The sequence below is a fragment of the Lolium rigidum genome, chromosome 3 (genome assembly GCF_022539505.1).
Source record: "Lolium rigidum isolate FL_2022 chromosome 3, APGP_CSIRO_Lrig_0.1, whole genome shotgun sequence".
In the NCBI taxonomy this organism is placed as follows: Eukaryota; Viridiplantae; Streptophyta; class Magnoliopsida; order Poales; family Poaceae; genus Lolium; species Lolium rigidum.
In genome coordinates, this window is record NC_061510.1 from 135,373,580 (window position 1) to 135,385,331 (window position 11,752).

General features: G+C 45.9%; 1 protein-coding gene across 1 annotated transcript; it reads right to left on the reverse strand.

The window, feature by feature from the left end:
• Positions 1-9,574: 9,574 nt before the first annotated feature.
• On the reverse strand, positions 9,575-11,504 carry LOC124702370 (thioredoxin-like 1-2, chloroplastic). Its single transcript, XM_047234509.1, has 4 exons — positions 11,159-11,504; positions 10,723-10,899; positions 10,446-10,610; positions 9,575-10,134 (listed from the first exon to the last, which is right to left on the reverse strand). The coding sequence occupies exons 1-4, from the start codon at positions 11,384-11,386 to the stop codon at positions 9,874-9,876; spliced, it is 831 nt and encodes a 276-aa protein (XP_047090465.1). The 5' UTR covers positions 11,387-11,504; the 3' UTR covers positions 9,575-9,873.
• Positions 11,505-11,752: the final 248 nt, after the last annotated feature.

Sequence of the window (11,752 nt, forward strand, 5' to 3'; positions counted from 1 at the left end):
CAATTAAAGTTGATGTACCGAAACTGTGTCATCAACTCACGGCATTCCATCCAATATGGGAAAAGCGATTCACTCTCGCACTTATATTCGTCTGTAAGCTGGTTAATCACCAACTTGGAGTCTCCAAAAATCTCTACTGCCTCTGCCCCGGCTTCCAGTAGCAACTCCATCCCCTTACGTACCGCTTCATACTCTGCTACGTTGTTGGTGCAAGGGGTAGATAATCTGATGGAGAAGGAGTACTCTACCCCCCGAGGCGACACGAGCAGAATGCCAATGCCACAACCATCGTCGCAAGCCGATCCGTCGAAGAACATAGCCCATGCACGTATAGATAGTGCTGCTATATTGGTACTGATTCGGTCAGCTATGAGATCGGCCAACGCTTTCCCTTTGACTGCTTTCGCAGGCTGATACCGGAGATCGAATTCTGACAACGCAAACATCCACTTACCCAGTCGGCCTTTCAACACGGGGGCCGACAGCATGTGCTTGACAACATCCGACTTGCATATGACGAAGATCTCCGCCGTCAAAAGGATGTGATGCAGCTTGGTGCAGGTAAAGAACAGGCAGAGGCACAGTTTCTCAACCTCAGGATACCTTGTTTCCGCGTCCAACATCCTTCTGCTGAGGTAGAAAACGACCCTTTCGACGCCCTCGTAGAGTTGCACCACCACCGAGGCGATGGACGTGTCAGCCACTGATAGGTAGATGTAGAACGGCTTGTCTTGCCGGGGCGGAACTAGCACGAGCGGCGTCGTCGGATACCTTTTAATTTCATCAAACGCCGTCGCTGTTCCGCCCCCAGTGAAATTCGTCGTCAGACTTGGTCTTCACCAGCGCCATGAATGGCTCGATTCGTCCTGACAGATTGGAGATGAATCGTCGGACAAAATTGATCTTGCCAATGAGACGTTGGAGCTCCTTCTTCATGGTGGGTGGCTGCATGGTGCGCACCGCCTCTTGACTCTTCAGGCCGATTTCAATTCCCCGTTCATGAACCAGGAAACCTAGGAACTGACCAGCCGTTACACCGAAGGCACACTTCTTCGGGTTCATTCTCAGTCCGAACTTCCGAGTTCGGTCTAGGACGCGCCGTAAATCATCCAAGTGTCCCTCCATGGAGACAGATTTGACTACGACGTCGTCGATATAGATTTCCACCAACTTACCGATCAAATCGTGAAATATATAATTCATAGCTCGTTGGTACGTTGCACCAGCATTCTTCAATCCGAAGGTCATTACTACATATTCAAACAAGCCTACCGCCCCTGGTACTCTGAATGCGGTCTTGTGTATATCTTCTGGAGCCATGAAGATTTGATTGTAGCCGGCGTTGCCATCCATGAAGCTCAACACCTTGTGGCCAGCAGCTGCATTGATCAGTGTCTCTGCCACAGGCATCGGATATTCATCCTTGGGAGTGGCTCTGTTGAGATCTCTGAAATCGATGGCTACACGCCATCGGCCATCCTTCTTTTCTACAGGAACGATACTGGAGATCCACTCAGCATACCTGCATGGCCTGATGAACCCGGCGGCCAACATCTTCTCGATTTCTTTCTTGACCTCCTCCAAAATTCCGGCTCTCATCTGACGTGCTCGTTGCTGGAACGGCCGAAATCCTTTCTTAAGGGGGAGCCGATGTTCGATGATGCTCCTGTCTAACCCAGGCATCTCTGTATAGTCCCATGCGAAGCAATCTGGGTATTCTTTCAATAGAGCAATCATCTGACTCCTGAGCTGTGGATCCAACTTCTTGCCGATAAAAGTTGGTCGCGGCTTGTCCCCAGGGCCGATGTCGACTTCCTCCAGCTCATCAGCCGAGGTGAACCCGTACCCTAACTTTCCGTCACCTGTGAGGTCGACGCCAAATACTGGGAGAGCCGGTGGCGCGGATACCACGGTCCGATCGCTGGAATCGGCCTCCATCTTGATCATCACCAGGACCTCGTGGCAGTGTCGGGGCCGATCACGTGGGCCAGCCCCCCTTTTATCCTTGCTATGAGAGCTGCTGCCCTCATCACTGCCCTTACCAAGGCGGTACCCAAGTTCTACCATATGGATGCCGAACAGGCGTCCTGGCTGTGGCCTCCCAGGGTACATATCTTCCACCATGTCGACGGCGCATGCCGATGATCTCGGCACTTCCGGTGCTGCCAATGCGCATGGCATCAGTGGACGGGTCTTTTCAAAGGAGCCGATGAGTTTGGCCTCGAGGACTGTCTTGATCTCGTCGTGTTTCTTCTTGAGGTCGTCAGTCAGGTCCTCATACTTGATCGGAGTGCTTTCCGCCATCTCGGAAGTGGATGGCGATGCGGTGGATGTCGAAGAGTGTCCCACCGGGCGTGCCAGAATGTGTTGCGGTCAGAAACCCACCGTCCAGCAACGACTGGCAACACCGTAGAGCCGGGAACAACTAGGGCTGCGGCTGGCCCCAGTCCCTCGGAGCGACGGCCCGCAAAGCCTTCGGTCACACGCCCGATGCTGTCGCAAGGGCGTGCCACCTGACCTATACCCGGTCGGGAAGGTGTGGATGATGCCTCGCTTAGTTTCTGCAGGGCACACACGTAAACGTTAAATACGAGCCTCGATCGGCTCTCGGGTTATCTCGTGAATCGGCTCAAAGAGCCGATCCACCCATGATTCGTACAAGGTGTCCGAATATATGGTGGTCCTGCTTGATCAAGATAAAGTTAAAGCGATCTACGACGATTTAGGGTTTTCACCGCATAATAGGATCATCCTACTCACGATTGGGCCTCGCGCTCGCGTACGGTGATCGTAAGCCGATCCTAGACAGGGCCTAAAAACCAACACGAGGTTGATCCTCGGAACGTCCTGTCTAGGGCTAGCAGACTACACCCTACACGCCGCTGGATCCTCCAACCCTTTGTAAGGCCTAACTATTGCGGATATTAAACTAATCCTTGAAGAACAAGGAGCAACCGTAACGGATCGGATCTACTAAATAATGATCAAGCGGGGTGCCGCCCCTACACCTAAGATAGGTGTAAGGGCGGCTAGATGCATAAGGGTTGCACTACGACGGCATATGATACTAAGAACAATGCTAACCCTAACACATCTAAGATAACTACGTTGCTCGCCATCAAAAAGGCTTCAGCACGAGCAACGCATGAACAACGTGGATAGGCATTACGCTGCCTAGATAGGCAGCATGGTGCTTACCGGAGAAACCCTCGAGACGAAGGAGTTGGCGATGCGCCGAGATTTGTTTGTGTTGAACGTTGGTTGTTGTTTATTCCATAAACCCTAGATACATATTTATAGTCCAGGGGACTTTCTAATGTGGGCGTGCACCAAACCGTGCACGGGCAAAACTCTAATTTCTAAACTAAGATGCGATCTAATATGTTACAGATACACGGGCAATTTAGCCCAACTTGGTATAAAAGGCCGATTTACGTATTCCTTCTATGTATATTCTTCAAATCCATCTTCAATCGCGGCCCACCTCTGACTTTGTCAAATTCTGGTGATAACAACAAGGTAGATCATGACATAGGCCTATATTCACAAATAGGTCCATAGGCTCATATGTGCCTCTACTTCTATATTATTTATTTTTAATTTGTTTCCATTTGATCCTAAATGCATGGTTGTGGCTTAGGATCTATTTCAAATTCTTCAAACACATATTCATGGTATTAGCAAACATTCCATTCATTCACATAATAGAAAAGATTTTGGAAATAGGCAAGTTTTTGTTTACCCTAAAAATTGGATAATTGAAATTATGGTTCTTAATTGTTTCAAAATCTTGGGGTGTTACACTACCGCTACTGGTACCGGTAGTACCGGCCTGACAAAAACTGCTTTCTCCTCTTTTCCTCTCCAACCATGTCACCTCGCGATACACACACAAAACCAGAAAAGCTATAAGCTACGCTTCAGTCCTCTGATCTTGACGTGTCCAACAAGGTCACCGTGCACTTGCAAATCTATCAACGACACTCTTTGCACACGGTGAGATTATTCGAGTGTTTCCATCAAACATACAAAACACGGGGTTTAGACTTTGCTCTTTCAGCTGGGTTGTTTCGTTTGCTCTTGTTTGCATACAGCGATCGATCTGAGCAAGGATTGGAAGGATCTGTTGTTAGCTTCATTGGCTGGTGGTCTGCATGTGACGGAGACTGCAGGAAGGTTTGGACGATATCTGATCAGGGTGATCGCCGTCCTTCGAGGGGGATCGCCGGGAACAATGAAACTTTGTGGTCTGAACTGCCACGGGCTTCGTAACCGCCGAGCAGTTCGAGCGCTTTTGGACCTTTAGAAGCAAATAAAACCGGATGTGTTGTTCTTGTCTGAAACACATTTGGATAAATCTAGGGCAGGGATCTTAATGAGAAAGTTGGGCTATGATTCTCTTAGTATATTTGAGAGTGATGGCCAGAGTGGTGGGCTACTGATGTTGTGGATAAAAGAGACAAAAATTAACGTGAAAAGTGTCACAAATTTTTTTTATTGATGTAGTCATTGAAGATGACACAAGTTGGAGATTTACAGGGGTTTATGGTGAACCAAGCTGGAATCAAAAACATATTACTTGGGATGCTCTTCATAATCTCCATGGACAGATGCAAATGCCATGGTTGGCACTTGGGGATTTTAATGAGATTCTTTTTAATTATGAGAAGGAAGGGGTCGCCCGAGGACCCAACAAGTAATGCAATTGTTCCATGATGCTTTGAAGGATTGTGACCTTGAAGATATGGGATATGTCGGAGACCTCTTCACTTGGAGAAGGGGAAATATGAGGGAGAGACTAGACAGCGGGATGGTCAATAACAGTTGGAATGATTTATTCCCCAATGCTAGTATGATAAAGAGTGAGACAACCCGCTCGGATCACTGACCTGTGTTGGTTGACACCGAGTATCTGTCCTCATCACATGCGATAACAAAGGGGCCAAAGAGATTCGAATCTCGTTGGCTTCAGGAGGAGGCGGTGGAGGAAATGGTGAAGGCAGCCTGGGAAAGGACGAAGGCGAGAGGAGAGGAACCATCTTTGATGCAAAAAGTAAATGATGTACACTCAGAGCTACATACATGGGACAAGAAGACTTTAAAAGCACCGGCCAGGAGACTCAAGGAACTCAAACGGGATCTTGAACAATTGAGAAGAAGTCCAATGAATGATACAACTTTGGCAGCTCAGAGGGATATTCAGTTACAAATAGAAATTACTCTAGAAAAGGAGGAGATGTTTTGGGTGCAAAGAGCTAGAGCAAATTGGTTAAAGCATGGTGATAGAAATACAATTTTTCCATAATTTTGCTTCAAAGAGGAAAAAGCAAAATACAATTAAGGGCCTAGTTGATGAGAATGGGATCATGCATGAAGACAGGGATGCGATCTGCGGTTTGGTGTGTAATTACTTTACAAATCTGTTTACTACAGAGGAGTTTGATCCAAAAGAGGGGCTCTGGCTATTGTTCAGCGGCGAGTTACAGAGGAGATGAATAGAGGGCTCATGGCACCATTCACGGCAGAGGAAGTGAAAAAAGCTCTTTGGAGTATAGGAGATCTCAAAGCTCCAGGACCGGATGGGCTACATGCAATATTCTACAAGCGTTTTTGGGATATGTTAGGTGATGATCTCACAAAGGAAGTTTTGAATGCAATTAATAGTATTTCGGTCCCAGATGGATGGAACGGTACTACTATTTTGATGATTCCAAAAATTGATAACCTGGAGAAGGTGGCACAGTTCAGACCAATTAGTTTATGTAATGTGGTGTATAAGGTAATCTCAAAAATGCTAGCAAACCGGCTAAATGTTTATCTCCTAGAGATCATTAGTGAACACCAGAGTGCATTTGTGCCAAGAAGAATGATAACAGATAATATTCTTCTAGCTTATGAAAGCATACATGCAATGAAGAGGAAGAAAGGGAAGAAGGGCTTGTGTGATGTAAAGTTAGACATGCATAAAGCATATGATCGTGTTGAATGGAGGTATTTGGAAAAGATTATGATCAAAATGGGATTCTCAAGGAGATGGGTTGATATGATTATGGCATGTGTGTCGACAGTGAATTACAATGTCAGATTCAATTCTATGGAGACGGATGTGTTTGTACCGACGAGGGGAATTAGGCAAGGGGACCCTTTGTCTCTGTATCTATTTTTGTTGGTGGCGGAAGGTTTATCCTGTATGTTGAAGGGTGCCGAATTAAGAGGGGAAATAGAAGGAGTTCGTGTATGTCGGGATGCACCAATGGTTTGTCATTTGCTGTTCGCGGATGACTCTTTAATTCTTATGCGAGCAGACAAGAAACTGCTTTGAAGTTGAAGGAAATTTTGGAGAGCTATTGTCTTAATTCGGGCCAAAAGATAAGTGAGGACAAATCAAGTATTTTCTTCAGTAATAATACGATGGTGGAAGAGCGAGCTGAGGTATGTCAAATTTTAAATATTATGACTGAATCTTTGAGTGACAAATATCTTGGTTTGTCGGCTATAATAGGCATGGATAAAAGTGAATGCTTTCAACACTTGGTTGATCGGGTTATTGCAATAATTAGTGGATGGAAGGAGAGAATGATGAGTTTGGGAGGAAAGGAAATTTTAATAAAAGCTATTTCTCAGGCTATACCAGTATTTGCTATGATGGTTTTCAAAATTCCGAAGAATATCTGTAAAGGAATATCTGATGCCATCTCTAAGTTCTGGTGGGGTGATGAGTAAGAGCAAAAATATATGCATTGGAAAGCGTGATGAAAACTTTGTATACCAAAAGATAGTGGAGGTATAGGTTTTAGAGATTTACACTGTTTTAACTTATCCATGTTGGCTAAATAGGGTTGGAGACTACTTAGTGAACCGGAATCTTTATGTGCAAGGGTTCTAAGAGCAAAATATTACCCAGATGGCCGGTTACTGAATGCAAAATTAAAAAGTGGGAGCTCTTTTACATGCCAAAGTATACTGGCAGGTTTGGAGTGTTTCAAAAAACGCTATACTTGGAGGGTTGGAGATGGTACTCAAATTAGTATCTGGGAAGATTGTTGGATACCCTCAAGCCACAACCTGAAGGTTATGACACCGAAGGGAAGCAACTTGTTACAGTATGTAAGTGATCTGATAAATCCTATTGATGGACAGTGGCATACAGATTTGATTGAGTCGATTTTTTGGCCAATTGATGCTCATAGAATCTTACAAATTACATTGACCCCAGAGCTTGAAGATCTGGTAGCATGGCATTATAACAAGATCGGGTTTTTTACAGTTAGATCAGCATATTACCGACAGTGGAATTATCAGTTCGGAAGAAAAGAGAGGAACCAAAATATTGCTCAGAGTGCAAGCAACCAGTTTGGAAAAAACTATGGAGTCTTGAAGTCCCTAGTAAAATTAAAATCTTTGGATGGAGAGTTTTACATGGCATAATTCCTTGCCGTGGGGTGCTTGCAAACAGACACATTGGTAATAGGGGGGTGTCCTATTTGCAGCTTACAATGTGAAGATATCAAGCATATGCTATTTAACTGTACAAGAGCGGATGAAAATTGGAGAAATCTGGGTATGAAAGATCAATTGAATGAATTTCTTAATGCAGATCAGTCTGGCTCGGTTGTGATACAAGATATTATTATGCGAGGTGGCCGAATCCAAGACCTGAATACGATTGGTTTTGCTGAATTGATTTTGACAGCCCCTCTTAGGTCATCTTTCTCAATAATAGCTATTACGACAAACTATATGAAATATATTAGGAAAGCACCAAAAAAAAGAAGGAGGGGTGGAAGAAGCCTATGGAGGGGAAGCTTATGATAAACATTGATGCAGCTTTTGATATTGATAATGGTAGAGGAGCAGCCGGGGTTATTATTAGAGACTACATGGGACATTTTGTGGCTGCAACGCATGTATTTTTACCGCATGTAGTTGATGCACATATGGCGGAAGGTTATGCGTTTCGTGAAGGTCTCATCCTAGCGCAAAGGATTGGAGCAAACAATTTCATAATTCAAACGGATTGTGCTCAAGTGGTTGATACTATGAAGCGCGCGCGGAGGGGGGGGGGTCAGCAACAGCCTCAACCGCCATATATGAAGATTGCATTATTCTCTGGAGTGGCTTTGGAGATGTGTCGGTTGAGTTTTGTAATAGGGAAGCAAACCATGTAGCACACGAGCTTCCTAGGTTCATTCTGGTAGTTCTTGTACTTGGGTCGATGAGCTTCCTAGGTTCATTCTTAGCAAGCTCGTGAATGATGTAACGATTGTGTGATGGTGGCGACAAGTTCCAGACGCACTCTTTTTCTTTCCAGAGTACATAAGGGGACTAGAAAGTTTTTAATGAGGCGGCTTGCTAACTTAATATATATGATTTCAAAAAAAACTAGATACTTCTTTTATGTGCAGACTATTTTATCAAAATACTTCTTCTTAATTAGTTAATGTGCAGAGCCCCGTCTGAAAAAAAAAATACTATAGAGGATTCAAGGTTCCAAAAAATAAACATAAGAGAGTGAAAAGGAATGGGAAAAGAAATGCGCTTTTCTTAGCACCACTCAGCAACTAGACACACTTTCACCTCAGAATTGTAGCTTACGTGCATAGCCTAGGGACACGTACATGCACAGCATACAATTCAGGATATTTGATCGACTTGTCTTTTGTATTTTTGTAGAGATTTATCGTCGCTTCTGATACGTAACTGTATTCACATTTCCGATGTATCGCGACGTGGAGACTGCTACAGCAGATGAAGAGACCATCTGGTCCAGCGGATCAGAATACGGTCATTGCAGCTGGGACCCAGCAGCTCGCCACGTAGCTGCGTCGACATGCTGTTATTTTCGACGAGCCTAGCCCAAGCCTCCAGAACCACAATTCTCACGGAAACTGAATCTTTCGGGAAGCAACTAGAGGGACACCTGTTGTGCCCGACAAGGATGATGCAGTCAAGGAACTGAAATCCGAAAGTCTCGCCGCCAGATCTTGTGGTCCTTGTTCCGGATCTGTTTCATCAGAAAAACCGGAGGACAGCCGTATGGGCAATATGTGTTCAACGATAGGATGGAAAAAATAAAAGGAAATACATACCCATATGCTGCCATGTTCTTCTCGAATGATCATTTCAACCAATTTGGCTGAATATCAGTAATAGACACTTCAAGCAAGAGCAACCATAAGATCTCAGCGTTAGGAAATTGATGGTTCAACACTCCATGTAGATCTGCAGAACCACCTTTTCTTCACTACAAGCAAGATCAACCACAAAGTCGGTCACTTTTTATCAAGTTCCATATCCCACTCTTTCCATATCCCCCTGTTCTCCACTATTCCAATTGTCCGATACCGAAGTCCAATCTTTATAGTTTACACTTCAGAAAACATACATGCTTTCTGAACCACCTCATGACAATGCAAGAAATACAACGAACTCATCAGTTCAAATATTCTCATCTGAGAACAATAACATAACTGCCACAAATCTTAATGGAAATGAATACCTGCAGCAGAGACCTCAATTTTTTAGAAGAGCAGAACTAAAGAAGAGCAATCAAATGAGAATCAGTTTGAAGTGGTTGATACGCAGCAACGATAATTGCATTGGCACTCAGATAAACTCATACAGCTACCATACCATTTTACAGGCAGAATATACCCACAACACTTGCTGGTACTACTACAGTATTGCTGCTTCTACTACTACTACGCCTCTAGCGGACTGGCGGGCAGGCTTGACAAGTAGTAAAATTCTATCAAGCCCTGCACTCTACGCCACCATTAGAAGGTACAACCTGTACACACCAAGAACAATCGAGAAACTGTACAGAATTCGATGGACTCGATGGCATAGACCATCGTCAGTCACATCAGAACCTCATCTTCCTGACGAAACCAATGATCTATCTCCAGAGCCCTGCCTGACCAATGGCTTTGGCGGTGGAGGAAGCCTTGGGCTCCCAGGGGCAACGACTTCGACGTCTCCGCTGGGAACTGGTTCTGGCTGCTTGGTGTAGGTGAACTGCAGGTCCTTGTTGGCGGCCAAGGCCAGCAGCTCCGACTCCTCCAGCCCCCTGGTTGGGCCAATGCTACACCGGTCAGGATTGTGCTTGGCAAGCGCATCCCTGAACTTCTTAATCTGCAAACAAAGTTGCCACCATAATAAGCATCTATACGTTTCAGTCAAATTCAGTAACAAGATTCGATCCTTTCGGTGCCAGTAAGGTAAATCTGCAAACGAAGTTGCCACCATAATAAGCATCTATATGTTTGGTCAAATTCAGTAACAAGATTCAATCGTTTCGGTCCGAGTAAGGTAGTAATCACGTTATATGGCTTCATTCTTAAGTTTGGAGTAACTTCTTAAATCAACTTAGAATTGTATATATGTCTTTCTGATTCCACGACAATTATGTTACTTGAAGGCACACAACCAGATTAGGAGCCTACCGTTGCGTTAGTACAGCTGAAGCTGCAGAGCCGGCCTTGCGCTCCCCTGTAGAACCTGAAGAACGGCAGGACATGGACATGGAGGCTATAGCACATGGATTTGTGCTCCTCATAGTTGACTTGCAAGAAGAGCACATCTGGGTTCTGTTCCGCGAACTGGCAAATCTGCATGAACAGGGAAATGAAATTTAGGAACACAGAGCCGCGCAACTGGATTAACTGCACGATATAATTATTTCCGCAATAACAATTTTTCCTTGTTTTTTTGTTTGTTTACCTTTGGGTGGAGGGCACGGCATCCGCCGCAGCCAGGGGAGAAGAAGTCAACGACGACGAGCCTGTCGCCGGCGTTGGCTAACGAATCGACGAGGTCTTGGGCGGACTCGATCTCCCTCATGTTGGGCTGCAGCCCCTTCTCCCACCACTTCGTTGATTTCGCGAACGCGAGGTTCATCTGCCGGAGAACAGCATATTAGCACACCGCAATAAAACGTTTGAGATAAGACAGTCAAATATAGACGGTGAAATATGAGTCAAATATAGGCGTTCTTCATGCAGATGAGATTCGACAAAGTCAAAAGTAGGATTTACTAACAAATTTATTGGCGGATAATCTGTCTAAAACCGGGAAAATAGCATTGAACTTAAAGGAACACCGAAAATTAAAGTTAAAATCAAAGCCAAGAGAAGATGAAACGTGAAAGTAAATTCACCTGAACCGGCGAGGCGACGAGATTCCGGGGCAGGAGCTTGGATCTCCTGGGCCCGACCGCCAGCCTGGCCCCGAAGAACGGGGTCTTCCTGCCGATCCGCACCGCCGCGGGCGCGCAGGGCGACATGCGCGCCGCGACGGCGCCCCGCCGGCGGCCGCCGAATCCGGCCGCCCGGTTACCGCACGGTGACAGCACGCTGCCCTTCGCCACCGCCTGCGCCGTCGCCATAGCCGCTCGCCGTGGAGAGAGATTTGAGAGGGGGAACACAAGGAGAAAGCCGAGAGAGATGATGAACAGAGGAGAGAGAGATGTGGGGGATTGGAAGCGGCGAAGGAAAGAAGCGCCTTTTAAAAAGGAGGCCCACGGATAAAAGCAAGGAAGCGGAGCGAAGTAAAAAAGCCACCGCCGACTACCGGCAGCCGTCGGATGCAGCGGTGGGGCGGCGGATGGTCGCCACGTAGGAGGGAAGCTTCTGGTCTTGTGGTTTGTTTCTCCAGCGGCGGAGAATGGATATGGAGCGGATAAGGATAAAAAGTTGGGGCTCACAACCCGCGTGGGCGTAGGGGTAGGGACACGTGTGTGAGGGAGAGATTG